The 27,986-nt window shown below is 39.9% G+C and overlaps 1 protein-coding gene across 2 annotated transcripts; it reads right to left on the bottom strand.

Moving 5' to 3' along the window:
* Positions 1-372: 372 nt before the first annotated feature.
* Positions 373-27,043, bottom strand: wwc1 (WW and C2 domain containing 1). 2 transcript variants are annotated; one of them, XM_089017237.1, is made up of 22 exons: positions 26,169-27,043; positions 20,584-20,693; positions 19,368-19,571; positions 19,178-19,254; positions 17,701-17,780; positions 15,578-15,707; positions 14,374-14,520; positions 14,214-14,284; positions 13,898-14,143; positions 11,836-11,925; positions 10,035-10,660; positions 9,357-9,474; positions 9,096-9,272; positions 7,929-8,121; positions 7,696-7,830; positions 7,022-7,068; positions 6,410-6,602; positions 6,061-6,231; positions 5,876-5,968; positions 4,232-4,462; positions 4,032-4,150; positions 373-2,882 (listed from the first exon to the last, which is right to left on the bottom strand). In XM_089017237.1, the coding sequence occupies exons 1-22, from the start codon at positions 26,285-26,287 to the stop codon at positions 2,816-2,818; spliced, it is 3,444 nt and encodes a 1,147-aa protein (XP_088873363.1). In that variant the 5' UTR covers positions 26,288-27,043; the 3' UTR covers positions 373-2,815. The 2 variants fall into 2 exon arrangements, with proteins under 2 accessions (XP_088873363.1, XP_088873362.1); XM_089017236.1 differs by having other exon boundaries at positions 4,232-4,510; positions 26,169-27,042.
* Between the last annotated feature and the right edge of the window lie 943 nt (positions 27,044-27,986).

The following is a 27,986-nucleotide window of genomic DNA, read 5'->3' as shown; positions in this document are numbered from 1 at the left end:
TTCACTGTGACACTAATAAACGCTTTTGCCGTTACACTTCCGGGAAGGCGGTGGGAGATTCTTCTTCGTTGTGTTGAAAGCAGCGACGGAAAGCGCACTCGTGTACGTTTGTCGCCACCTATCGCAAAGGACAAGAATTGCACTCAAATAAGCTTGTGTGTATAATCTTTCAATATAGAATTTACATTGATTTGCATGTAAAAAAATGCAAATACCGTACCAAAACGCATACACATAGATTTTATACATGAAAAACTATATAAATACTGTAGAAAATGTAAATGTCTCCACTGTGAGACTAATAAAGGCCAATCAAATATTTATTATTAAAATTCACAGCTTGATCCAACATAAAATACAAGACAACAAAAATAAAGGATAATATTTTATTTGTTGTGAAACTACAAAACATACTGTGTGTTTTTATTTTTTGTTTTGTTTGTGCTGGTGAAATATTTACAACTCTGGTCGACAGTTACAGTGTCTGAGAATTCAATTCACAGCTTTTCGGGACTCCTGATGAGAAAGAGAAAGTAAAAGATACAAAGAAAGAAGAAGAAAAAAATAAAACAAAATAAAATAAAGTACACCCGAATCACAAAGTGCAATAAATACATGCTGGTTGTTTTCCTCCTGGCACTCACTCATACACATGCACACCCTCATTTTAACAAAATCGGATATAATGGGGGTGCGCTTAACTATAGTTAAAAAAAAGATCACTTGTGACATCAACTTGTGTTTTCTTTTTCTTTTGACATTCATGTGTGGTAAAAACTACATTCCTTCATCTTCTTTTGCTAAAAGTGTTCACATTGAGGAAAAACTAACAAACACACATTCCAGCTTTTGGATTTTTTTTTTTTTTTCAAAGAAAATTATTTATCTGTCATCACTTGTGAAATCGACAAAAGTCGACACATGTTTAAAGGACCGTTTTGAGGAATATTAAAAAAAATGAGAGCAATAGAAATCATTTCATAACTTTTGCCATTGTTAATGCAACCTAGAAAAAAAAATATATATATATAATGTAGTTGCACACACTCACCTAAAAGTCGGACCTTACCGTTTGGTGTACTTTTGATCCCCAAATCGAGTTCAGTTGTTCTTCTGGAAATACCCTGAAAATTTTGCTCTGCTTAAATTAGTAAATGACAATCTTTGATTAAACTCTCAGTTACGCTATTTAACTCATTCACTGCCATTCCCAAATTTATTCGGGAATTGAAAATATGACATAAAGCGCCATTTGGCCTCTGGGAATGTATTTTCTTTTCCACAAGGGGGCAGCATTCCCCCCGCCCTATGTTAGCACTTTCTTCGAGCTTCGGTTGTTGTTAAAGCGCTATATTATATAAATCAATATGTATGTGTTGGATTTTGGACAGCTGCCCTCATTTCAAGCTCATATAACTCCATAATTTAGGAAATAACTCGTTTTTTTTCTGATGAAAGAATAGAGTCTAAGGTTTCTAACGCTGTATTGAATGTTTACATAGTCATAAAACTCAATATTCTGCGGGTCCTGGAATTCGAGTGTCAATGACAAAAACCCTGGCAGTTGAGTGGACACCTATTTTGCACATCGTCTGGCAGGGAATGAGTTAATTCTGTGTGTTTGCTAATGACGAACTAAAAACGATTTTGAATATGATAGGATTCCATCGAGTCAGTGTCAATTCCCAGTTAAAGCCCAGCGATTCGGAATGTTACGAAAAATTTTCTGCCACTTTCCAACATGAGTAATTCATGAACAAAGATCATTGATACAAATCAAAAATACAATCAAGATGTTCACAGTCACTAAACAACAAAATATATATACAGGTAACATCCGACTTACGACCGAGTTCCGTTCCAACCACACGGTCGTAAGTCAAAATGGTCGTAAGTTGAAATCCATTCAAAATGTTGAATAGAGACTGGGAGGCTAAAACTGTGGTGCCATCACACGGTCGATTGCTGTGCGAGCGTGAGATGCTGGCTGGCTGGCTAAAATTGTCGTACGCGTGCGTTGCCGGCCTGCTAGCACGTTGCCGGCTTGCTAGCACGTTGCTGGCCTGCTAGCGCGTTGCGGTGCTAGGCATAGAGTTAAAATTTTAAAAATAGGGTCTGGCGGTCATGGTCGTACGTTGAGACGGTTGTAAGTTGGATGTTACCTGTATTTATGTATATAATTCCAGTTTGACTATTTTCTTTGTGTCTGTTGACGGTTTTAATTATTGTGTTAAAGTGCAGGCTAACCGATATGCTACCTGAGTGTGAGAGAGTGTGTTTGTTTTAGACTTTGGACCTTTAAAAAAAATTAATAAAAATAAAAATCAGTGCCGCGGATAGGATAAAAAAAAAAAAAAAAACATGAATATTTAAAATATTTTCTTTTGCTGACAAACATGAAATGAGTCAATTTCGTGAGAGAAATGGTCATCTTTCAAGTGTGTGTGAGATGAGGTGTTGCAATGCATGCTGGGATTGCTTCCAGTTCATGTGGATGGAAAGAGCTCAAAAAGGCAATATATGTACATCATTAAAATAAAATTAAAAAAAAGAAAGATTTCTTACCATTTTTTTGTTGCTTCAGTACCGTTGGCGTTATGAGATTAGATATTTGTGCTATTTTTTTGTGTGTGCTGGAATGATTTGTAAAAAAAAAAAAAAAAAAAGGTGTTAGTAACGGAAACAAGAAGTAAGGGAGGGGAAAAAAAAACCTAACAACGCTAAGTAGTCAAGGTTAGCTTAGCGTCTCTACAACATCTTCAAATTCTTCATCGAAGCGCTTTGACTTGACTTGCGTGAGTGTTGAAATGCTTGGCTAGACGTCATCGGCCGGCAGATCCGGGATGGTGGTCTTGGCTCGCGTAAAAAACGCCATTTTCTCTCTGGAGCAAAATGGAGAGAGAGAGACAAAATGGAGGCTGTCCTTCAAAAGCGCCATGTTTGTTTTTTTTTTTATTGTTGGTCACTTTTGAGTTGTCGTGTGTCATGTGGAACGGATTGTTTTTCAGCATTTTTGGCCACGACATTCGTCAAAGACGAGACTGTGCCGAGCGGTTGCGCCTTTTCGGCAGCACAGTTTTTGACATGGCAGGAATGTCAGTGCCATTTGACCGTCAGCTCCGGGGCCATTGTGCTTTTTTTTTTGCGGCATTTGCAGCATTTTCACAGCCCCGCTTTGTTCAGCGGAAAGGTCGGTGCTGTTGGTTATTTTTGGAACGGTCGCGGCTTGGAATTGAAGCGGATTTACAGTACGTGGGACAAGAGATGTGAGAATTTGTTTTCGTCAATGTATGTCTGGGGAAAGAAAAAAAGGGGTGGGGCAAATGATGTATGTCCAACTGGCTGCTATCTATTAGCTCTCTATCCAGCTAGCTAGCTAGCTATTAGCTAGCTGGCTATCTATAAGCTATCTAATATCTAGCTAGCTAGCGTTTTATTTATTTGAGTTATCCTGGGTTGAGTGAATGCTGGCGTGTGTGACTGCCGCTGCTCACCCACAGAAAAACCTATCCTGTGACTTTAAAGTGACCTTGAAAGTTTTGAAAGGCGTTTAGAAATCAAATGTATTATTATTATTATTATTATTATTATTATTATTATTATTATTATTACAGCTTCGTGTTTGCTTTCAACATTTAACTTGTTAGCAGATGTGCACATTTCACCATAACGTCCCTCATCCACTGGTGACAAGGATACTTTGATCTGCTCCTCTTTCATCTAGAACTGCTTCATACAACAAAGAGGGTGCAGAAAGTGCGTAGTAATGAATGACTCTCTTTGTGTTTGTGTTGTCATATTGTATGTTATTTAATTTTTGTTGTTTTGACTCCAAACCGCGAGTGTGGTTGCCTTTACAGCAACTCCTTTATTTTGTTTTTCTACCTCTTCCTTTCCTTTCATCAATTTGCTGCTGTGAAATGTCAATTTCTCCACTGCGAGACTAATAAAGGCTAATTTAATCCAATGAATAAAAAATCCTGTTCAAAACAGGAAGTGATGGTCTCCCCAAATCAATGAGTTCCTCTTACCTGAAGGTCTGCACCTCGGGTACCTCCTTGCGGCTGCGTCCCCTGATCTTGTGGACATCCTTGGCTGCCGCCCTCATCATCTTCTCCACTCGCTTTTCCTGCAACTGTTCCTCGCGAGTCTGCAGGACACACCCGCAAAATTAACTTAGAAGATGGGTGGAGGACTTATGAGATGGGCGTGAAGGTCGACGGAAGGTCACCTGTTTCTCAGCGCGCTTGAGGAGGAGTCGGAAACGTTCGTCCTCTCGGACCCAAGCGGGAAGCTCGCGTCGGCCTTGCTGCCGCGCCGTCTCCAGTTGGGCCTTCAACTTGCGTAACACGTGCAGTTCCTGAGCCAGGCGAGACTGGCGGGTACGGGACACCTGTAGGTCCAATTCTAGGTCCAAGGAGGTCCGTAGGAGGCCGTCCAGATTTTTCACCGGCAAGGGAGGCTTGGAAGATGGAAGCCATGAGTTTGTTTTGGAGGAGGTTGTGTCAACCTTGATGATTCAAGGGGGAGGGGCGTATTTAGTCACAAAATGGACGCCTGCGCATTGAATTCAAGCAGCACAAATAGAAATATAGAAACTTATATTGTATTACATCCTTTGACAAATTTAAATTCAAATTTTGGAATGAAAGCAAATCCAAACCAGATTTGATCTGGCTTTGTGGAATAATGTGAATGAAACATCGCAGTAGAGAGCAAATTTGGTTGCTTCAAGGCAAGTCACTTGGTTTCAAACGGGGTGGTTCTTTTAATTTTTCATTAAAAAAAATACAATAAAAAAAAATAATAAATTAGTGCCCCCACCAAAAAAATAAAATGAAATAAAAGTCAAATAAATTTGTACCCTCTGAAAAAATAAATACATTAAAAAACTCAAATAAATTAGTACCCCCCCCGAAAATAATAATAATAAAAAACTCAAATAAATCAGTACCCCCCCAAAAAAATACATTAAAAAAACACAAATAAATCAGTACCCTCTGAAAAAATAAATACATAAAAAAACTCAAATAAATTAGTACCCAGCCAAAAAATATAAAACTCAAATAAATTAGTACCCTGCGAAAAAATAAATACATTAAAAAAACTCAAGTAAATTAGTATCCCCCAAAACATAAAATACAACTCAAACAAATTAGTACCCCCCGAAAAAATGAATACATTAAAAAAACTCAAATAAATTAGTACCCCCCCTAAAAAAATAAAACTCAAAAAAATTAATACCACCCCCAAAAAAATTAACACAGTTGAAAAAAATCAAATAAATTAGTACCACCCCCCAAAAAAATAAAACTCAAATAAATTAGTACCCCCGAAAAAATGAATACATTAAAAACTCAAATAAATTAGTACCCCACCAAAAAAAACAAAAAAACTCAAACAAATTAATACCCTTCGCGAAAAAATAAATACATTAAAAAAACTCAAATAAATTAGTACCACCCCCAAAAAATAAAACTCAAATAAATTAGTACCCCCGACAAAATGAATACATTAAAAACTCAAATAAATTAGTACCCCACCAAAAAAAATTAAAAAAAACTCAAATAAATTAATACCCCTGGCGAAAAAAATAAATACATAAAAAAACTCAAATAAATTAGTACCACCCCCCCCCAAAAAAAAAATCAAATAAATTAGTACCCCCTCTTAAAAAAAGTAAGTAAATAAATAAAGGCTTAGTCTTATTTTGAAAATTTATAGTGGCCATTTTCTTTTTAATTCTCTATTCATGTAACTTTAAAAGCCATGGCGGCTAAATGGCAATTTCTGTTTTGCACGGCTGCTTTAAAGGTGAAATATTCACAACCCCCCCCCCCCCCCCAAGTAAGTTGGATAATGTTTTGCATGGTACCTTCTTCACGCGCATGCTACGTCTTTCCGAGGCGTTCCGTACAAACGGAGACTTTTTGGAGAGCGTGGAGCTGTCGCTATCACTGCGATAGATCTGAAAGCAGACGGACCAACGAGTTATAGATGAGCGATGCCCCCCCCCCCCCCCCCCCCCACATTCCCGAGATCGCTATTGTCTGATCTCACCCTGCAGATGTACTGGCTCTGCGGTCCAGGGGAGAAGGTCTTGGATCGGATGATGGCGTTGCCCCGCATGAAGGCGTGCGGCTGGGGGGGGTCGGCGCGCCGTTCCTTGGGACGGACCACCGAGCGGTGACCCGGCGACGGTAAGTTGTCCATGCTCGTCTCTTTGTTCACCTAAATTCAACACAAATATGACTTTAAAAAAAAAACTCAAATAAATTATGCCCCGCCCCCTTTTTTTCCAATTTTATTTAAAAAAAAGGCATAGTATAATTTTTACAATTCATAGTGGCCATTTTTTTTTATCTCCCTGGGGTGCATAGAATATTGCTCTCTAGCAGGGGGGCGTTACCTTTAATTTAACAGTGCTGACAGGGGGCTCTTTAGACTCCGCCTCCTTTTCTTCTTCTTCTTCTTCCCGCTGTTCGTTTTCTGCCTCCCAATGGCCGCCGTCGGCGTAAAAGACGTCTCCTTCCTCCAGAGGCTCTGACCTGGCAGCGTGGAGGTCTTCCTCGTCGTCATACACCCCTAAAAGGTCACCGTGCCTGTTGGGTAAAGGTCACAGACGTTACAGTGGATGCAGGTTGGTAAAAAAAAAAAAAAAAAAATAGTAGAAACACTGAGGAAAAAAACGCAAATGGACGTTACTTCAAGGAAACACATTCCATAATTTCAAAACAAACAAGATTTATTTTGGTCCAGAGAGTAAAAAAAAAAAAAAAATCCGACGTGTCACGAGATGTTTTTGGAAATTCAAAGTAGCTTTATTTACGTTCGCCAACCGGTCCGCCGGCATTCCGAACGTACATTCCGGAGCAATTTTGTCATTCCGCAAAACATTCCCGACCTGGCGTCTCGTCCGCTCTCACGACGAAACGGTAAGAAGGGTTGACAGAAAAAAAAAAAAGGGACGGTAGCTGCGTAAAGGGCGTGGACGCCAATCATCACACGGGTTGAAACTCACCACGTTTCCTCGACACCCGAAATTCCGTCACCGTGAGGAGCTCCGGTCTGAAACAAACAACGTTGAATTGTCGGCCATTTTTATTTATTATTATTATTTGCACTTTGCTAACACGCCAAGGCTCATCAAATCAACACGCGTATACATAGTAAGCCGCTATCTAACTAGCTGGCTGGCTACCTAGCTAGCTATCTACTTGGTATATATTCACTATCTAACTAGCTAGCTAAGTATTCGTTATCTATTAGCTAGCTAGCTAACTTTCTATCTATTTGAGTTATTCCGGTTGAGTGAACGCTGGCGCGTGTGGCTGCCACTGCTCACCCACAGAAAAACTTTTTTTTTTAGTCAGGAAACATATTAGCTATCTAACTAGTTATAGGCTGTTAGCTATCTATTATCAGGCTACCTTTTTTTGCTATCTAACTAGCTACCTGGCTAGCTATCTATTCACTATCTAACTAGCTAGCTAGCTATCTATTGGTTATCTATTAGCTAGCGAGCTAACTTTCGATCTATTTGAGTTATGCCTCTGCTCACCCACAGAAAAACTTCACTCCATGACTGTAAAGTGACCTTTAGAGTTTTGAAAGGCGCTTAGAAATGAATTGGATTATTATTATGATTATGATTATTATAAGCGAAACTAAGGCGAAACTCGAGGCGGCTCTTACCGCATCCGAGCCACAGGTGGCGCCGCTGTCGTAGCCGGCGGCGACGTGCGTGAAAGCATGACTCAGCAATTTGTACCACTTGGTTCTTCTCTCCTCCGAAAAATCAATGTCGGCCATGTTGATTTGCACCCCCACCTGCGTTTGAATGATGAGAATTGATCCCGTGTTTTATTTTGTAATTTTTTTTACACTGGGTGTAAAACCAACCCGTTTTTTTATGCGGGTAATCTTACCAAACATTGTTCGTGTCCCAACATGTCGGCGTTGCACACGTCCACCCTCAGCGTCCTCTTCCGCAAGGCGGCGTGGGACAGTTGCACGCCGAAAATCTCGTTGAAATCCACCACTTCCTGCGGTGGGCAACCGCAAGTACGGAACAGGCAGCGGGTGGTCTCCACGCAGGGGAGCACCGCCACGCGGACGTACCTGCAGGTGATAGCGGCGAGCTAATTTTGGGGTTCGATGTTATGCGCGGATTTTCAAGCCCTTTTCTTTTGTTCTCTTTGAATCAATACAGTGATACCTTGGCTTACGAACTTAATTGGTTCCCAGACAGTGTGTAAGGTGAAAAGTGTGTATCCCAAAAATACATTTCCCATCGGAAACCATTAAAATGAGAATAATCCGTTCCCAGGTCCCCATAAAACATCATTTGCTAATTTTATAAGCCTTAAAACTACACAAAATAGACCTTATTGTATGTTTAATAAATGTGCTATGGTATTATAATTAAAGAAATTAACTGTACTGTATAATAAAGTCGTTTTATTTACCTTTGTGATGGTCGTTGATGACTTGATGAAATGGAGTAGCCGGTTTCATTAGCATTAAACAGTTGATGAGGAACGTAGCCTTCTTCTTTCACCAACTTGAAGAATGATCCCTTGTAGGTGCTTTCTCTGCGATAATTTTACCTAGTTCCTCATCAATTGTGTTCTGTTAAGCTGGGTTGATTTTGCATCAAGTGTACAGATGGCTTGTGCGGGTTATTTGTGGAGCCTGATTGATGGGAATTTTAACCTTGCAGTCTACACTTTGCCTTTGAACTATCAAAGTTGAAACGAGTCCAAATGTCACTGTTTTCTATCCATGTTGTGACTCGCTCTCTGTCGTCTGCCTGTTTATTTAAGGTTTAAACCCTCCCCCCCTCACTGCTGCGTTCTTGACCAATCACGTGGCTTTAACCAAAGACCGGGGGCGGGGAATAGAGGACAAAACCAAGTCGGCTGCCATTTTCTTGTTAGGAGAACGGGCTCGTTTGCGTACGACACATCACTCATTGTGGCAGCTCCGTGTGTATCCCGAAAAATAGTTCGTATGCCAAGGTAAAATTTTCATAAATTTAACGTTCGTAAATGGAAAAGATCGTAAGCTATCACTGTATTTGGGTCAATATTTACATTTTGCAATCAGCCGGAAGAGCGATGGCGCTACAGTTGGTTAGCTGCAGGACGGAGACGCTAAAGCGTTGGTCGCGTAGCTCGTAGCGGAAGCTGAGTTGCACCTGAGCGCAGCCCAGAGGCAGCCTCTCCTCCTCTGAGGAGGAGGAGAAAAGGAGGTCGGCGGGGAGGCCCGGCCTAGACGAGACACAAATATCAAATATGGATGACACGTGTCGGATCGATAAAGAACGTTGATGTTTTTGGGGGGCGATCGGGTACCTGCGCTCGGAGGGCTCATACACGCCGCTGTCCCCGGCGACCGATTCGTCGGACACGGCCGAGATCACGCCCATTTTCTTTGGCGCCGCTGCAAAGGACGGCACTTGAGAGTCTGGAACTGGAAGTGGGCGGGGGGGATTTGGGTATAGTATTATTATTATTATATACCGCTAAAGCGCTAACATGGACGAAGCGCTAACATGGACAAAAGGCAAATACTGCCCCCTTGTGGGAGGGGGGGAAAACATTGGCAGAGGTTTTTATAATAATAATCCATTTCATTTATAAGCCGCTTTAAAAATTCTCAAGGTCACAGGATACGTTTCTCTGTGGGTGAGCAGTGGCAGCCACACACACACCATCGTTCACTCAACCCAGAAGCAACTCAAATAGATAGAAAGCTAGCTAGCTAGCTAGCCAATAGATCGGCAACCGAGAGCTAGCTAGATAGCTATATAGCTAATAGATAGCCAGGTAGCCAACCAGATAGCCAACATATAGCCAGTTAGATAGCAAGATAGCTAGCCAGCTAGATGGATAGCGAGACAAATAAAAAGAAAACAACAAAAAAGTACAACCAACACCGTATTTTTTGGGGTGCGCCTTATACACTAGAAAATATGGCAATTGTATTCATTTTTTCATCATGTAATTTTTTATTTCAATTTTCTTTTTTACCTTTGACCTCCTCAGCCAGCATGCCGAGGCGCGCCTGCTTCTCTTCCAGCCCAACGGGGCCCCCGCGCTCCTCCCGGGAGTCCAACCCGAGGTCCAGCTCCGCTAGTCTGCTCTGAAGTTCCAGATCTAAGCTCACCCGGCCGGGCTCCCCGGATAGGAAGGCGGCGTCGGTGACCAGCGGCGAGCAGGGCGGCGACAGCGAGGAAAGCGACGAGCGGGGAGACAAAGAGCTCATGGAGCGAGGGGTTTCCGACAGTCGCGAGGCTTGAATCCTGGAGGGGCCCAAGTCCGCCGGCGCTACGCCCCCAACCCTTTTGTCCAAATCTCCGGCGAGTTCCGGCGACGTTTGACCTCGGGGCCCGTCGGCGCCCGTCACCACTTCGTGTTCGTGAATGGTGGTGATGGAGTTGGAGGGCCGGTAGCCCGCCTGGCCGCCTTCCTGCAGGAGGCTGTCCAGCTTGTTCTGGAAATCCGGGTCGGCCAGTTCCGGCTGCTCCAGGTAAATGTCGGTGAAACTGAGGGAGGAGTTGGAACCCAAGCTGGAGTTGGTGGCCAGAGAGCCGCGGCTTGACGTCAGAGAGCCTCGGCTGCTGCCGGATGAACACGAAAGGGTGCTGGCGGACAGGCTGCGCAGAAGACAACGTGGCGTTTAAAATCCAAAAACATATAAAAATAAATACATTTAAATTAACAAATAAAAAATAAAGACAAAAAAAAAACGAATGAATAAAGAATAGAAATAAACAAATGAATGAATGATTGAATGAATAAATAAATTAAAAAAAGAACAGAAATAAATGAATGAATGAATAAATTAAAATAAAGAAAATAAAGAGAATAAAATAAATACATAATAAATAATAAAAATAAATAAGAAAAAGCAAATAAAGAAAGTACAGTTGTAGTTGAAAGTACAATAAAATACATGAATTAAAATAAATAAACAACTGAAAAATAAATCAATATTACAAATAAAGAACACAAATGAAGAACATAAATAAAAAAAGAATGAATACATAAAAATAAACAATTACGGAAATAAAGAGGAAAAAAAATAAACACATCAAAATATATACAGAATAAATAAATTATGAAAAGAAGCAATAAAGAAAATAAAGCACATAAATAAAGAAAGAAAATAATATACAGGAATCAAAATAATAAATGAAAAATAAATTAATATTACAAACAAATAACTAAATAAAGAACAGACATAAATAAATCCATAAATACATTAAAATAAATATGCAAAATAAAGAAAGTGAACAAATTAACATAAATACATGCGTGAAAACAAAAAAAATGAATACAATTGATGAATTCAAATTAAAAAAAATAAAGAAAATAAAGAACATAAATAAATAAAGAACAGACGTAAATAAATGAATGGATAAATAAATATAATAAAATAAAAGAGTGAATAGATAAATACATGGAAAAGCAAACAGACAATAAATAAATACATAAATAAACTAATAAATGTGCCCCCAGCCACAAGGTGGAGCGTAACAAGCGTAATGCCATTTTTTTGGGAGTAGAACTTTGGCATTTGATATGAAATTGATATTTGACTCATATTGACTAATTCACATTTAGATGCGCGGTAAACAAGCGCCAATCAAATCTGCCGTTTGAATCGTGACTATGTCCTTCAAGCCATAATAATGTGGACATTTTATCAGGGTAAAATGAGACTAGAGGGACTTTTCACATCGTCTGAGCGCTTCGCTGGTACGGTGAAGATGTTCCAAAGTGCATTCGTTTTCCATCAAAGTCACTTTACCTTGTCAGGTGAACCGACCTTTTGAGCTGAGTCTGCAACGACGTGGCCAGTCGAACCAACTCCTCCAGCTCGCGCACCAGCTTGTTTCTCTTGCAGTGAAGTCGAAGCCTGGGAAAAAAAAAAGACGGAAAGGAAAGGACGTTGCTTATTTACGACAAAAATTGGACATTTCATTCAACGCGGTGGTTTTCATATACGGAATGAAAAACAAAACAAAACAAAACAATGAAGTCGTTGAGGTTTTATCCGTGTGATTGTGTTGTCATTTTAGGACTAAAATGTCAGCTTTGTTTTCGTTGACGAATAGGGCCAAAAATTGGTATAATAATAATAATAATAATAAATTTTATTTCAAGCACATATTTTTAAAGAGCACATTTATTCATTTGTTTATTCGTGTATTAATTTATTTATTCATTCATTTATTTATGTACTTATTTATCTATTTATGGATTTATTTATGTATTTATATATAATAGTCTTTATTCGCCTCACATTTATTCATTTATGGATTAATTTATGTATTTATTAATTTTTTTATGTACTTATTTATCTATTTATATATAATAGTCTTTATTACAAAGCTCTTTGTGTTGGAGTGGTGGCACTTGGTAATAACTCTTTCACTGCCAGATATGCAAAAAAGTCTCTACTCCAGTGCCAGGGTTTTTGTCATTTTTACTCAAATTCCAGGACCCACAGAATATTGACCTTTAGGACGACATAAACATTGAATGCAGCGTAAGAAACCTTGAGTTATTAGCTAGCTAGCTAGTTTTTTTATCCATTTGCGTTATTAGCGAGCTAGCTTTCTATCTATTTGAGTTATTAGCTCGTTAGCGAGCGAGCTTTATATATATTTGAGTTATTAGCTAGCTAGCTAGCTTTTTATATATTTGAGTTATTAGCTCGTTAGCGAGCTAGCTTTATATATATTTGAGTTATTAGCTAGCTTTATATATATTTGAGTTATTAGCTCGCTAGCTTTTTATATATTTGAGTTATTAACTAGCTAGCTAGCTTTCTTTCTGTTTGAGGTATTAACTAGCTTCTAACTAGCTTTCTATCTGAGTTATTAGCTAGCTAGATAGCTTTTTATCTATTTGAGTTATTTCCGGGTTGAGTGAATGCTGTGGCTGCCGCTGCTCACCCACTGAATAACCTTGAGTTTTGAAAAGCGCTTATAAATCAAGTGTATTATTATTATTATTATTATTATTATTATTCTCTTCTCTCATCAGAAAAAAAGAGTTAATTCCTAAGTTATATGAGTGTGGAGTTATCTGAGCTTGAAATGCGGGCGACAAAATACAATTCATTTATATAGGCAAAAAAAAAGGCAAATGCTGCCTCCTCGTGGAAGGGGAAAACATTGTCAGAGGTCCGATCAGCGCTTTATTGTAAGAAAAAAAAAAAAAAAACAGAATAAATTTGTGAATGGCAGGAAATGAGTTAAAATTGGGAGTTACGATTGACTGAAATTTAAAATAAGACAAATGCTATTTAGGTGAAGTGTCGTGTTGTATTCAATTTGGCGGGGCTTGTACGTGTAGTACTTAACGTCGGATGCGCATACTTTGCCAACGCAAGCGCGACACGCACAAGAGGCTCTTTTATCAACGTCTCGTATTACGGCGCACAAAAGGGGAGTTTGAGCTCAGGTAAGGGTCCGAATGAACAACAAGAGGCCTGTTGAGAGTAGGAGAGGTGAGTTTGCGATACGCATCGGGGGGGGGGGGGGGGCTTTGACGTCACTTGTAGGTCAATTGAAGGTCATTTTGGTTTGTTTTCTCATCATCTTATGGTGACCTTCATCATAACCTTAATCGCGTTCTTTGTCTATGAACAAGTTGACCATTTACCAGGCATCTATTTGAGCTACTTCCGGGTTGAGCGTGTGTGGCTGCCGCTGCTCACCCACAGAAAAACTTATCCCGTGACTGCAAAGTGACCTTGAGAGTTTTGAAAGGCGCTTATGAATGAAATATATTAATATTATCGTTATTATTTTTATTATTGCTATTATTTCATTATTGTTAGCATTGTTAGCGTTGTTATTATTAAAGAGACGACGAGGCACCTTTCGGTCAGAGCCTTGCTCTGGTTGTCCCTGGCGGCTTGCAGGTCTCTCTCCAGACGTTTCTTCTCGGTCTCCAGCTTCTGAGCGTCGTTTGGTTCCAAGCGCCGGCGAGGACGCACGTACTGCAGTTCTTTCAGAAGCTCCTCCTTCTCGTTGATGAGGATGAGGCGATCGCGTTCCGGGTCCAGAAGGCCCGGCCAAGCCTCGCTATCCAGTTTGGCGATCTGCACTTCAATGGTGGCGATCCTGAAGGACGTCGGGATGGGCGTCAGGAGGAGGAACGGAGGTGGCGACATCATGCTAAGCGATAGCTTACCGGCGTCTGGTCTCCTCGTATTTTAGACTGAGGCGAACTTTCTCCGCTAGCTTGTTGGAGTTGTGGACAAACTGGATGCATATGAAGATGGGAGCTTCAGAGAAGGTTTTTTTTTTTTTTTTCTGGAACCTTCCGTCGGCAATTTACGAGCGGGACTCACCTCGGCGGGAATGTCGGTCTGGGATCCGGCGTCGGAGTAGAGAGGCGGGATGGATAGTTCCGAGTTAGCTAGCGAGGGATTGCTGTCCCACAGATCCTGCTGCGAGCCCGAGTCCAGCTGGAAAGCATCCTTCAGAACCGCCAGTTTCTGCGCAGAGGAATAAATACTTTGAGGTGACTTTATGGGCGATTTTCAGCTAGCTACTAAACATCATTTGTCTTAGCTATTGTTAACATGATGTGTTTGAATGTTTTGTTGTTTTTTTTACTTCAAGATGGCGCCGCAAGAGTGGCTGCCTTTCCAGCAGCTCCTGTATTTTGTTTTTCTACTTCTTTCTTTCCTTTCATAACTTTGCTACTGTGAAATGTACATTTCTCCACTGTGAGACAAATAAAGGTACATCCAATCCAATGTTACCACACACACACACACATTCCTGTTTCAATGGTTTTGTGAGGTCCGGATAACTCCAAACAAAGGGGCGAGGACCGCCGTTGTTGATAAGTTTAGAGAAGAACTAGTGTTACATTTGAACACTAAATGTCACCCCATTTCCCACTTCAACTTCTTTAAAAACAAAGAAATAAAAAGTGGACTTGAAACTGAAATAACAGCAGGAGTGAGGACTCTGAATGGGTACATTCAAAGTCCTCACCCCTGTAGTGAATTTGGTTAAAATATCCTTTTACTTTTTGTGCTATGAACTTTTTCCTCTCATTAACCACACACACATAAACACACACAGTTAGTAAAAAAAAGTGTGTGTATCTCGGTGAAATAAAATACACACCAAAAAAATGTATTTTGGATGAATTTTTGAGGACCTTTCATAAACGTTAACAAATGCATATATAGACCCTCTAGAAACCTTTAGAATGAAAAACTGGTGAGGACCGGCCAAAAGGTCCTCACTTGTCAAAAATGTCCTCACTACGGATGGTATAAAATGTCAGTGGTTCTCACAAGACTAGTCATACAAACACACACACACTCAGATACACACGTGAATGAGATTGAGCCGTCAGCTGCAAATGACCACAAAAGGCGGTCGAAAGGGGTGCAGCGCAAGAAGAAAGGTCAACAACTAACTAACAAACTCCTTCATACATTCCCGATAAATGTTTCCAAACGCAAAAAAAAAAAAAAGATACAGATAGCGAAATAAGCCAACGAACGATTCCAAACACGACAACAATCCCCTCACCTGCATGAGTTCTTGTTTTTCCTTCTCGCCAGCGCTGATGGCGTCTCGGATGGAGCGCACCTCGCTGAGGATGGCCTGCGCTTCCTGCAGTTTGAAGCCGTACGGGTTGTTGGACACTTTCTGGTCAATCCTGTCAAGGGGTATTGATTTGATAATCAAACTTCCAAGGTGGAGACGGAGGCCAAAAGCAGTTGAAGTTGCTTTAGCTCACGAACTTTTCACTTTACGGACATTAAATTTGCGAGAATATAATCCAACAGCGCCATAGTGGCTGGCGGACTAGTTTTCGTCACCTCCTTTCTTTGAGTGCAGACGTGGTTTGTTATAGAGTGGAGTACTTTTGCTATTATGGGACCGAAAAAGACCCCACCACAGGCTAGTGTTAAGCCGATGAAGACACAAAAGAAAATGACGGTCGAGCAGAAGACGTAGATCATCGAAAAACACCAATGAGGTTGTGTGACTTAGCATCCCAGTACCAGTACGCTAAGTCGACCATTGCTACGTGTAGCTAAGGGTGTTTCTGTGTTTTCTAAGCAACGGTCTTGGGCAATAGAAGAGGTTGAAAAACTGTTGATTTGGATGAACAAAAAGCAGCTAGCAGGGGACAGTGTGAGTGAGGGTATTGTCGCCGAGAAACCACGGCAACTTCACTCAGATAGCATCAAGAGGCAACTACATCAACGACCATCGCAAAGGTAAATAAAATGACTTTATTATACAGTACAGTTTATTTCTTTAATTACAATACCATAGCACATTTATCATACGTCAAATAAGGAATATTTTGTGTAGTTTTAAGGCTTTTTTTTTAGTAGAAAATAATGTTTTATGGTCACGTGGGAACGGATTATTCTTATTTTAATGGTTTCTTATGGGAAATAAATGTTCGGCAGATGAACTTTTCGCCTTACACACACTTTCTGGGAACCAATTAAGTTTGTGAGCTGAGGTATCAATGTATATTAAATATCATATATATTAGGCGTCGGGATTTGAGATAAGGGACGGCGAGTGGAGCGGTTTTGCCTTTCGCATTCTTTGGCGAGCGAAAGAAAGAAAGAAAGAAAGAAAGAAAGAAAGAAAGAAAGATGTATGGAGAGAGAATGAGAAAGCGAACGGAGCGGGGGAGAGGAGTTTCTCAAACGGGGCATCGCTAACGTTTTATACATATTACGACGTAATCCAAAATGGCGACGGTGATGCAAGCGGACATATTCTTATTTGATTCTTATTTTATAGAATATTAATGGTTGAACATTTCAAAAGAGTTTCTGTGTATTTTAACTAACAAAAGGTTCCCACGCATTCTCGCCGACACACACACACACACACACACACACACACACACACACACACACACACACACACACACACACACACACACACACACACACACACAAAAAGTATTTAGCAAAATCTTATCAACAAGCGGGCGTCCGCATTCCAACCTTAAGCCTATTTTGTATTTGCGCAAAGTGGCGATAGGTCGCCGAAGGCCGTCTGATGACTGTAACAGGAGATTGGTTGGGGGGGGGGGGGGGGGGGGGGGGCAGGAATGTTGTTCAACCGCTCGGCTATTCATTAATCCTCCTGCCACACTCTCACTTGCATGAGCCGGTGAGCCAACGCGACACGCATTCTTGTTCCCATTCAGCGGCGCCTGACGGCTGGTTTGCGTGGGAAAAACAAAAGGTGCATTAAAAAAAAATGACATTGCAATAAATATAAGGAATAAGTAAACAAACAAATAAATAAATAACAAAATAAATAAACGCATGCAGAAAAAAAAAATGGCCGCCGCCCAAAACAAAGGATGCCTTCCGTCGCCGTTAGCTTGACCGATAGCCGCTGCACTTTCGGGCTAATAAGTACGCTTACTCTCTCTTTGACCGGAGGAGGGGAGGGGGGGTTGTTTTTGATGGCGTCGCAGGAATGCGCAGTCAACACCGAGGCAATAACCGCGGTTGATAAGGAGAGCTTTTACTGCTGGCCAGGAACGATGATGAGTGCGTAAATGTCGAATTCCGATGAGTTACACGGTGGAGGGAATGTGGGCAGGAGCCATGCTTAAAAAACGTGATCCCCCCCACTCCACTCCACTCCAAAGATAAAATGCTTACTCTTTGAGGGTCTCAAAGCCTTGTTCTTTGTACTGCAGCTCCTGCTTCATACAGGCCAGGTCTCGCTTTAGCTTGTTGACCTGAAAGCGGGGAGAGGACGGAACAAATTATGATGGCATATAATGGCAAAAAAATAAATAAATAATAAATATACAAATAGACATAAACAAATTAATTTGTTATTATTATAAATAAATAAAATATCATGACCATTACTGTTATCATTTAGTTTTTGTATCCTTATTTTTATAGATATATAAATAAATAAGCAAAGAAATAAATAAATGAGATCATGGGCCATTACTAATATTATTTATTTGTATTATCAGCATTATTTTATTTATTTATGTATGCATGTATTTATTTATTTAGAATATATTTTATTTGTCTCACATTTATTGATTTATTCATTTGTATATTTATGTATTTATTGATTTTGAACATCCTTTATTTCGGTCTCATTTATTTATTGATAATAGCCTTGATTAGTCTCACATTTATTTATTCATTCATTTAATAGAATAGCCTTTATTTGTCTCATATTTATTTATTGATAATAGCCTTTATTAGTCTCACATTTATTTATTCATTCATTTAGTTATGTATTTATTCATCTATTTATGGATTTATTTATTTATAATCGTCTGTACTAGTCTCACATTTATTCATTTGTTTATTCGTGTATTAATTTATTTATTTATTCATTCATTTATTTATTTATGTATGTACTTATTTATCTATTTATGTATTTATTTATAATAGTCTTTATTCACCTCACATTTATTCATTTATGAATTAATTAATTTATGTATTTATTAATTTATTTATGTACTTATTTATCTATTTATGGATTAATTTATGTATTTATTCATAATCGTCTCTCATTTGTTTATTCGTGTATTAATTTATTTATTCATTCATTTATTTATGTACTTATTTATCTATTTATGTATTTATATATAATAGTCTTTATTCACCTCACATTTATTCATTTATGGATTAATTTATTTATTCATTTATTTATTTATTTATGAACTTATTTATCTATTTATGTATTTATTTATAATAGTCTTTATTCGCCTCACATTTATTCATTTATGGATTAATTTATGTATTTATTAATTTATTTATGTACTTATTTATCTATGTATGTATTTATATATAATAGTCTTTATTCACCTCACATTTATTCATTTATGAATTAATTAATTTATGTATTTATTAATTTATTTATGTACTTATCTATTTATGCATTTATTTATGTATTTATATATATTAGTCTTTATTCACCTCACATTTATTCATTTATGAATTAATTAATTTATGTATTTATTAATTTATTTATGTACTTATTTATGTATTTATTTATAATCGTCTCACATTTATTTATTCATTTCTGTATTTATAATAGTCTTTATTAGTCTGCGAGTCAAACATTCGGCTAATAACGCAAAGGTGACCATTTTGTTTCTCTCACCCGACTTTTGGCTGTGGCTATTTCGGCTTTGAGGATATCCGGGTCATACTTGCTGGAGGTGGACGTTCTGGAATTCACTGGAATGGAAAAAAAAAAAAAAAAAAAACATATTTCAAGAACAATATTTGGACAAAAATTGATCACATGATGTGTACATGTGATGGAAATGTGAAACATATGCTGCACTCACAGCTGGTCTGCGACGTGGACTTGTCCCGCCAGGTGTTATTAAGCTGGATGTACTCCTGCTGGGCGAGACGGAGCCTCTGCTCCTTCACCTGGTAGATCTCCTTCTGGGCGCTGAGGGCGTCCCGGGCCACGGCCAGGTACTCCCGCAACATGGCTTCCTGCTCCCGCTGCCATTGGGCTCGCGGGTCTTCCAATTGGGTGCTTTCTAGGAGGGGGGAGGTGAGCAAATACAGTGATAATTTGGCTTTCCCAGAAAGTGTGTGTAAGGCGAAAAGTGTGTATTCCAAACATTAATTTCCCATAGGAAACCATTCAAATGAGAATAATCCGTTTCCAGGTTCCCATTAAACATATTTTTCAACTAAATAAGCCTTAAAACTACACATAATATATCGTATTTTATGTATAATAAATGTCCTATGGTATTGTAATTCAAGAAATAAACTGTACTGTATAATAAAATCGTTTTATTTACCTTTGCGATGGTCGTTGATGGTTTGATGGAATGGATTGCCTTTTGCATAAAGTGTCTCAAGGAGCTCTGGGTTGTACATCTTGGAAGTTGTGATATTGCAACAGTTGCAGGCAGACACACTAGAAACGTCATTAATAGCTGGTTCCCTTGCTTGTGTATCCTCTTCAAATTGTACAGATGGCATGTGCGTGTTATTTGTGGAGCCTGATTGATGGGATATTCTAACCTTGCAGTCTACACCTTTGAACTATCAATAAAGTTGAAACAAGTCCGAATTTCACTGTTTTTATCCATTTTCTCACCATTTCACTTTTGTTTTTTTTTTTTTTGTTTCAAGCTCTGTCGTCTACCTTTCATGTGTGTGTGTGTGTGTGTGTAAACCCTCCCACCGCTTACTGCTGCGTGTGTACCTTCCCTCCTCTACCACGGATCTTGACCAATCACGTGTGGCTTTAACTGAAGACTGGGGGCGGGGAACAGAGGAGAAAAAAAAGGAGGCGGCCATTTCCAGCTTCGTTCATTTCAGAGATCCAGCTCAAAGAACCGGCTCGTTCGCGAACGACACATCACTTATTGTGGCGCTCCGTGTGTTTCCCGATAAATAGTTTGTATGCCAAGATTATATTCTCGCGGAGTTAATGTTCATAAGGCAAAAAAGTTTGTTAGCTAAAGCGTTCGTAAGCCGAGGTATCACTGTATATTGTAAAAAAAATATATAAAATGGTGGTCAATAGAAACTCACTGGTGTTATGGTCGACGTAGTACGAGCCGACCACGGGGTCGAACGCCTCTTCCCAACCGACCGGCAGCTCATCTCCGATGCAATCGGCGAACGTCAGAGGTTTCGTTTGCCTGCGAAGGAGAGAAAAATAAAGAATAAAAAGCCACAATTAAGACGAATTTTGAGTTTAAAACAAAAATGGCTGTAAAATAGTCCTAATTTGGACTTCATATCTCAGAGTCAAGCATGTTATGTTGTGGCCATGTCTGAAAGGGGGGGTTGACCGTCCTGATGTTTGAGAGTCCTCCAACAGAGGAATGGGGGGAGGCGGGGGAGGGAAACGGGGGTCCCTCCTGCCGACCACAATAGGAGGAAACCGATCCGCGGCATTCCTCGGGTAGCACTAAAGCATCGCCTGGAGGTTTCTAGGGCAACCGTCGGCCTTGCAGCTAGTCACCACAGTGGCGGGGGGTTACTCAATGATGCCACCATTTTTGTTTCCTCCCCGCTTTGCTTTTTATTAGCCACATCCAGAATTCCTTCCAGGCATTAAAACGCTAACCGTTTATGCAAATGAAGGATTCATTTTTGTGTAATATTTGTAACGTTAGCAAACAACCAATGTTTTTTTAAATGAAAAGCAAAATATGTACATATATACATATATTTTTTAGTGACTGTGACGAAGCGTGTTTATTTATTTTTCAATTTTAAATGCCATTTATTTTTAACTGCCGCGGCTTGGAATTGAAGCGGATTTACAGTACGCGGGACAGTAGATGTGAGACAATCTGTTTTCGTCAATGGATGATACGTGGATTCGTGTTTCCTTTCAACATTTAGTTTGTGGCAGACGCACACATTTCACCGTGATGTCCCTGATCCACTGGTGAAAAGGACGCTTTGATCCTCTCCAGTTTCATCTAGCTTCATGTAAGAAAGACAGTGCAGAAAACGCTTAAGATTGACTGACGGCGTCTTCGCGTTGTTCTATTATTTTGTTCTTTTGACTTCAAAATGGCGCCGCAAGAGTGGCTGCCTTTACAACAGCTCCTGTATTTTGTTTTTCTACTTCTTTTTTTTCCTTTCGTCTTCCTTATATCACTTTGCTGCCGTGAAATGTAAATGTATCAACTGGGAGATTATCAAAAACTAATCCAATTCAATTTATGTATTTTGGGCATGGAGGTTGGGTACTATTTTGCAAAATACGAGAAAAAAAACTTAATTAAGTACATAGTTATTATTTTTAAATATGCCCAACAATAACTACTAGTATTTATTAATATTCCTGAAAAGAAATACAGTAAAGTCTCGTTATATCGATATCGGATATATCGATAGTATTTCTATGCACGCACGGAGAAAATTACATGCAAACAGGGTCTGATATATCGATAGTCCCGGTTATATCGATATTTTTTCGGACTCCCTTGAATATCGATATAACGAGACTTTACTGTATTTGTGTCAATGGTTGAATTAAATTTGGTACAGTTGATATTTTTAAAGCATTTAAGGATGGTGGACGGTCCAATTTTTGTTTTTTTTTATTTAATAATAATAATAATACATTGAATTTCTATTTTGTATTTTTTTGTACATCACAGGTAGCCAGTAAAATGACAGCATTCACCCCTTGTGGTTATTTCATCGAGGCGAGCAGGCAAACATAAATATCAAGCGTAAGCGTCCAGTTCTACGTTCCCTCTTAGGCGGCGGGTGGCGGCCATTTTGAAATAATCGCTGCCATTTGAGGGACGAGCGTCTAAAATTCAAATCAAAGCATCCCATAAATTCAAGCCAAGAGACAAACAGAGTGGCTCACCGTGCACGGAAATCAAAGCAAACTGGGTCGTTTTCACTCTTGAAGAGACTAAGGGGCCCCACATAACGACTGCCTCAGCTTGGCTCTAAATTTAGCTTCCGGGCAGAACGACGTGGAAGCTGCTGCCAACGGCTGCTTGCATGGCCGACTCACCCCCATTATTCAATCCCCCCCCCCTTTTTATTCTATCCTCTTGCCCAGTAAATCGTGTCTTCTAATGGCTGAGCGGGTGGACGACCCAAATTTAAGGGGCTCTTGGTTGTCCTTGGAGTGAAAGGCCAGCTGGTTACGGCAGCCCTGACCGGTCGTTCAATAGCCACTTCAAGTCGTTCTCACATGCTCCACTGCACCAACGTACCACATGAAATCCAACCCATGTGGATACGTTCTCGTTGACATCATTTTTTTTCCTTTCGGGATGCGATTCTTAATTTGCGTCAATAATAAGCTAATGCTAGCATAGTTGCTAACAGCGCGCTCATCATTAAGCCATTCACAAATTTATTAGGGAATTGAAAATATGACGTAGAGCGCCATTCCTGAATTTGTTTGGATTTTTTTTTTTTTTTTTCATGTTGGGTGCTGAGAAAGCGCTGGTCAGACCTCTGGCAATGTTTTTCCCTTCCACGAGGGGGGAGCCTTTCCCTTGTTTCCATGTTAGCGCTTTGTTACAGTTTCAGCTGTTGTTTAAGCGCTATAGAAATCAATATTAATTGTATTTTGTTCAGCCACCCCCATATCAAGCTCAGATAACTCCAGACACGTATAACTTAGGAATTAACTCGTTTTTTTTTTCAAATGAAAGAAGACAGTTTAAGGTTTCTTATGCTAAATTGAATGTTTATGTAGTCCTAAAACTCAATATTCGTTGTGTCCTGCAATTTGAGGGAAAATGACAGTGTGACGTAGGGCGCCATTCCTGAATTTGTTTGGGTTTTGTTTTTTCATGCTTGGGTGCCAATAGAGCACTGGTCAGACCTCTGGCAATGTTTTTTTTTTTCCTTCCACAAGGGGGCAACATTTGCATTTTGCCCATGTTAGCGCTTCAGCGCTATATAAATCAATATGTATTGTATTTTATTTTGGACAGCTGCCCCCATTTCAAGCTCAGATAACTCCATACTCATATAAGTTAGGAATTAACTCAGTTTTCTTATGAAAGAAGAGAGTTTAAGGTTTCTTATGCTGAATTGAATGTTTATGTAGTCCTAAAACTCAATATTCTTTGGGTCCTGCTATTTGAGTGAAAAATGACAAAAACCCTGGCACTGGAGTGGACACATTTTTTGCACATCGTCTGCCAGCGAATGATTAAGCTAGCATCAACAATAACAGAGGTGAATATTTCTGTAACACGCCGCGCATACAAATGTTTATGAGGCAAATCAGAACATGTGAAGGAGCTTTGCTATATTTTAATATTAGCTTGTTTTTTTTTCAGTGGCGTGACGGCTTGGAAAGCTAATATTAATAATAAAAAAAAAACATCTTGCTAGATGACTTTGCAAAACGCCTCCCCGTGACTTCCAAGACAAAATAACAATGCGGCAGGGCCTTGGCGCGCAAACGCAAAGTGACAAAAGCGCACGGCGGAGCGCAAAGGCGGCGAGGCGCGACCGCATAGCTGAACGCTGAGTCAGGCGGCGGCGGCAGCTGGAGAACAAACGATCTATCGGCGTCACGCTCAAATCCCAACATCCATGAACGCATTTTCTTTTTAGAGCCAAGCGTCCGCCTGGATTAAAATGGGACGATCGGCGGAAGATCGGCGCGGCGACAGCGGCCATTTGTTTCTTATCTTGGCTGATAACATTCCTGTGGCCTGATGACACGCGTTTGGTGCGTGCGTCATTGCATGCTGAAAATTTTATGAAAGGCCGAGGAATCCGCCCGCATTGAAAATACATATTTGAACTCATTCACTGCCAGATGTGCAAAAATGTATCCACTCCAGTGCCAGGGTTTTTGTCATTTTTTACATTTTTACAACAGCGGCTAATTACTGGTGCAACATGTCAATCCAGTTGTATAGCGGAAACAATGTTAGCCATGTGAAAAATGTTGCCCGGCGTGCGTTGCTAAGCGCTGGCGTCTGGGGAACGTTTGCAACTTGGACACTTTTTTTTGATTTTCCTCACCGTTGCTAGTTTCCGCTTACGCTAACGCGCATGAAGTGTGATTATCTTGAACTGCGGTCGGTGTTAGATTTGGATTCCAAATTGGAGGTGACATAAATGCCTAGGGGCACTTTTTGTTTGAATGGGAGGTGGTGGGGGGGGGGGGGTCATAGGAAATAGGAAAGGCTGATATACTGCAATTGCTAGCTATTAGCTGTGTAGCTGGCTCGCTAGCTATCTAGCGAGCTATCTATTAGTTATATGGCTGGATAGCAAGCTAGCTATTAGCTGATAGTTAGCTTTCTATGAGTGGGTTGTAGTGAACGCTGGCGCGTGTGGCTGCCGCTGCTCACCCACAGAAAAAAACATATCCTGTGACTGTAAAGTGACCTTGAGAGTTTTGAAAGGCGCTTAGAAATGAAATGTGTTATTATTATTATTATTATTATAACCTTAACATCAGCAGAATTTCCCAGCTGCAATATTACCAGAAAACACGACTTTGTTTCAAAATGAATCTCTTCAACTCACTTCAACAAGCTGCATTATACAAATATTATTATTATAATTATGAAAACAACAATAAAAAAAAAAAAATATGACAACACAAAGCCTCAGTTTTTCAATTTTTAGCACTTTCTGCACCCTCTTTGTCCTATGAAACAGTTCTAGATGAACAAGAGGATCAAAGTGTCCTTTTCACCAGTGGATCAGGGACATCACGCTAAAAAATGTGCACGTCTGCTACAAGCTAAATGTTGAAAGCAAACACTAAGCTGTAGCATCCATTGACAAAAAAAAAAAGAAATCGTATCACATCTCCTGTCCAACGTAAATACGCTTCAATTCCAAGCCGCGACCGTTCCAATTAATTATTAATTAATGGCGATCATATTAAAAAAAAAACGGAAAAAGCAAAACAAGCTTAACCTTGTTGAATTCCAGAGACGAGGCATGAAAGGGATATGGTGTCAAAGTCTGAGTGGTCTTAAGTAAGCGATAAAGCTAAAAAAGCAGGCAGTGGGGGTTGAGGGGGGAGTTGTTAGCGCTTTGTTCCAGCTTCAGCTGTTGTTAAGGTGCTATATAAAGCAATTATTATTATTATTATTATGTATTTATTGCATTGTATTTTGGACTGATGCCCTCATTTCAAGATCATATAACTCCAGACTCATATTATTTAGGAATTAAATCTTTTTTTCTGATGAAAGAAGAGAGTCTAAGGCACAGGTGTCAAAGTCAAGGCTCGGGGGCCAAATCCGGCCTGCCACATCATTTTTTTTCAGCCCGCGAAAGCAAATCAAACGTAAAATTTCATGATGCTTGCTAAAATCCTCACCAAAATTTCATATTTTTGGATGTAAACCACAATAACAGTTATTATTTTTTTCTGATGAAAGAGGAGAGTCTAAGGTTTCTTATGCTACATTGAAAGTTTATGTAGTCCTAAAACTCAATACTCTGTGGGTCCTAGGATTCGAGTGACAATGACAAAAACCCTGGCACTGGAGTGGACATTTTTTTTTTTTTTGCATAGTCTGTCAGTGAACGAGTTAAATGAGTAATCCATGTTATTACTCTGGTGCTGCATTCCTATTTCCAATGAGTTGGTGTGCATTGTCTCCCCTTTTTGAGGGTTTTTTTATGGGTGGGGGGTTTACCTGTCTCTCGGATCGATCCAGCTGGTGCTCTGGTTGATGTGGTCAATGTAGTAAACTTTGCCGTCAAAGTCTCGGGCTTCTTCCCAACCGTCGGGTAGTGGCAACTCCGTCCTCGGCATGTCAGGATAGTCTCCATGTAATGATCTGCCGGCGACTACTCAAAAGATCGACGAGGGGAAACCATCGCTTTCCTCGGTCATCATCATCGTCGTCGTCGTCGTCATCACCGTTGGCGGTGCTTAGTTATGCCCGAGCCGACGCCGCTTGGCTGGGGATATCCATAAATGACCAAAAAAAATGCGGTGAAACAAGTAAAGAAATTGTGGGGGAAAGGCGACTAAACGTGACGAAGGGAGTCGAATAGTTCCATCAGACTACACTTGACGTCTCCTCCAATGTCGCCATTTTTTATCCCCTCCAAAAGTTAAGGGCAAGTTTGGATGCCAAAATTACCGCGTTGTGCCAACCACCCCGACTAAAAAAAAAAAAAACACTAATGGGGGAGCTTCGTCGTCAACGTTTTCAAGCCACGTGGAAAATTCAAAACGTAGCTGTTTTATAGTCTACTCGCGAAAAAAAAAATAATTAAAAAGACTTCGCTCGACGTCCCGGGGCTGCCTTGTCCTCGTCTTGGCCACAGGCCACCACCATGTTCCAGCGAAGGATCGAGGAGAACCCGACGCTAGCCTTCTGTAACGACCAAACGCAGGGGTAAAAAAAGCAAAAATAAGTCCACCGGAAGCAAGCATGGACACCGACCGCTACCTAAAAACACAAATTCTGCAATTCATCCACGGTAGAAGACTTGTAGTGATGCGAAGATGATGGTGGTGGTGCGGCTGGATGCACTGGTCGTCCAGTTCCTGATGACTTAGCTAGTCATGAGGGATAAGTTAAGTCGAACCGGACATACCAGTGTGGCGTTTCCGGTTTCAAAATAACACGTGGTTTATAAAACGGTATGGGAGCTTTCAGAATACGTAAACACGAATACTTTGTGTCGACTACGTCGACGGTTTGTTGGTCTAAGCTAAACTATTATATACAATGTTACATTTTAAAACACGTTAAATCCAAATAGGTTAACAATAATCACATGTGGGAAAAACGGGACACTTGTAATATAAATATGCAATACAGCTACATGTATCAATATGCCTTTCTTGATACTTGCACTATGTACAGTTTTATTTATGATTGCACATTTACAGTATACAATTGACATTTTTTACTCTACTTAGAATATCTTGTTTTTTTCTATCATTTCACCCCCCCCCCCTACCCCGTCCCCTTTTAAATTGCTGATGTGGACTGCAAATTTCCCTATTGTGGATTGTGAATAAAGGTTTTCTGATTCTGGGTAGGATGCAGAGTAATAGCTAGCTAGCTAACGTGATCTATTTGAGTTATTCCCGGTTGAGTGGACGCTGGCTGCCGCTGCTCACCCCACAGAAAAACTAATCCTGTGACTGTAAAGTGACCTTGAGAGTTTTGAAATGCGCTGAATGAAATGTATTATTATTATTATTATTATTATTAGAATCCACCCACCTGTCTAGTCGTTTTAACAATCCGTTAGCACACCCAAGTGGCCAATTGTGGAACTGAAACTAACCGGAAGCGAATGTTTGCGCTTTGCCAATGATGTAACTAAAGCGTCAGGGTCGTTTTTTGACATTACATTAGACAGTAATTTGAAAATATATCATTAGCTGTTAGTCACAGCTCGCATCATACGAAGAAAAATACAGTGTGTGTTTAATGTCGCCAGTACAATCAGTCAATACATAACACGCTAATAGCTCTTTTGAAAGTGAA

This window comes from Hippocampus bargibanti, linkage group LG16, assembly GCF_051943395.1.
Source record: "Hippocampus bargibanti isolate YZ-2025 linkage group LG16, ASM5194339v1, whole genome shotgun sequence".
NCBI classification, from domain to species: domain Eukaryota; kingdom Metazoa; phylum Chordata; class Actinopteri; order Syngnathiformes; family Syngnathidae; genus Hippocampus; species Hippocampus bargibanti.
The sequence above is the reverse complement of the archived record's forward strand: the minus strand, read 5'-3'. Positions and strand labels throughout refer to the sequence as shown.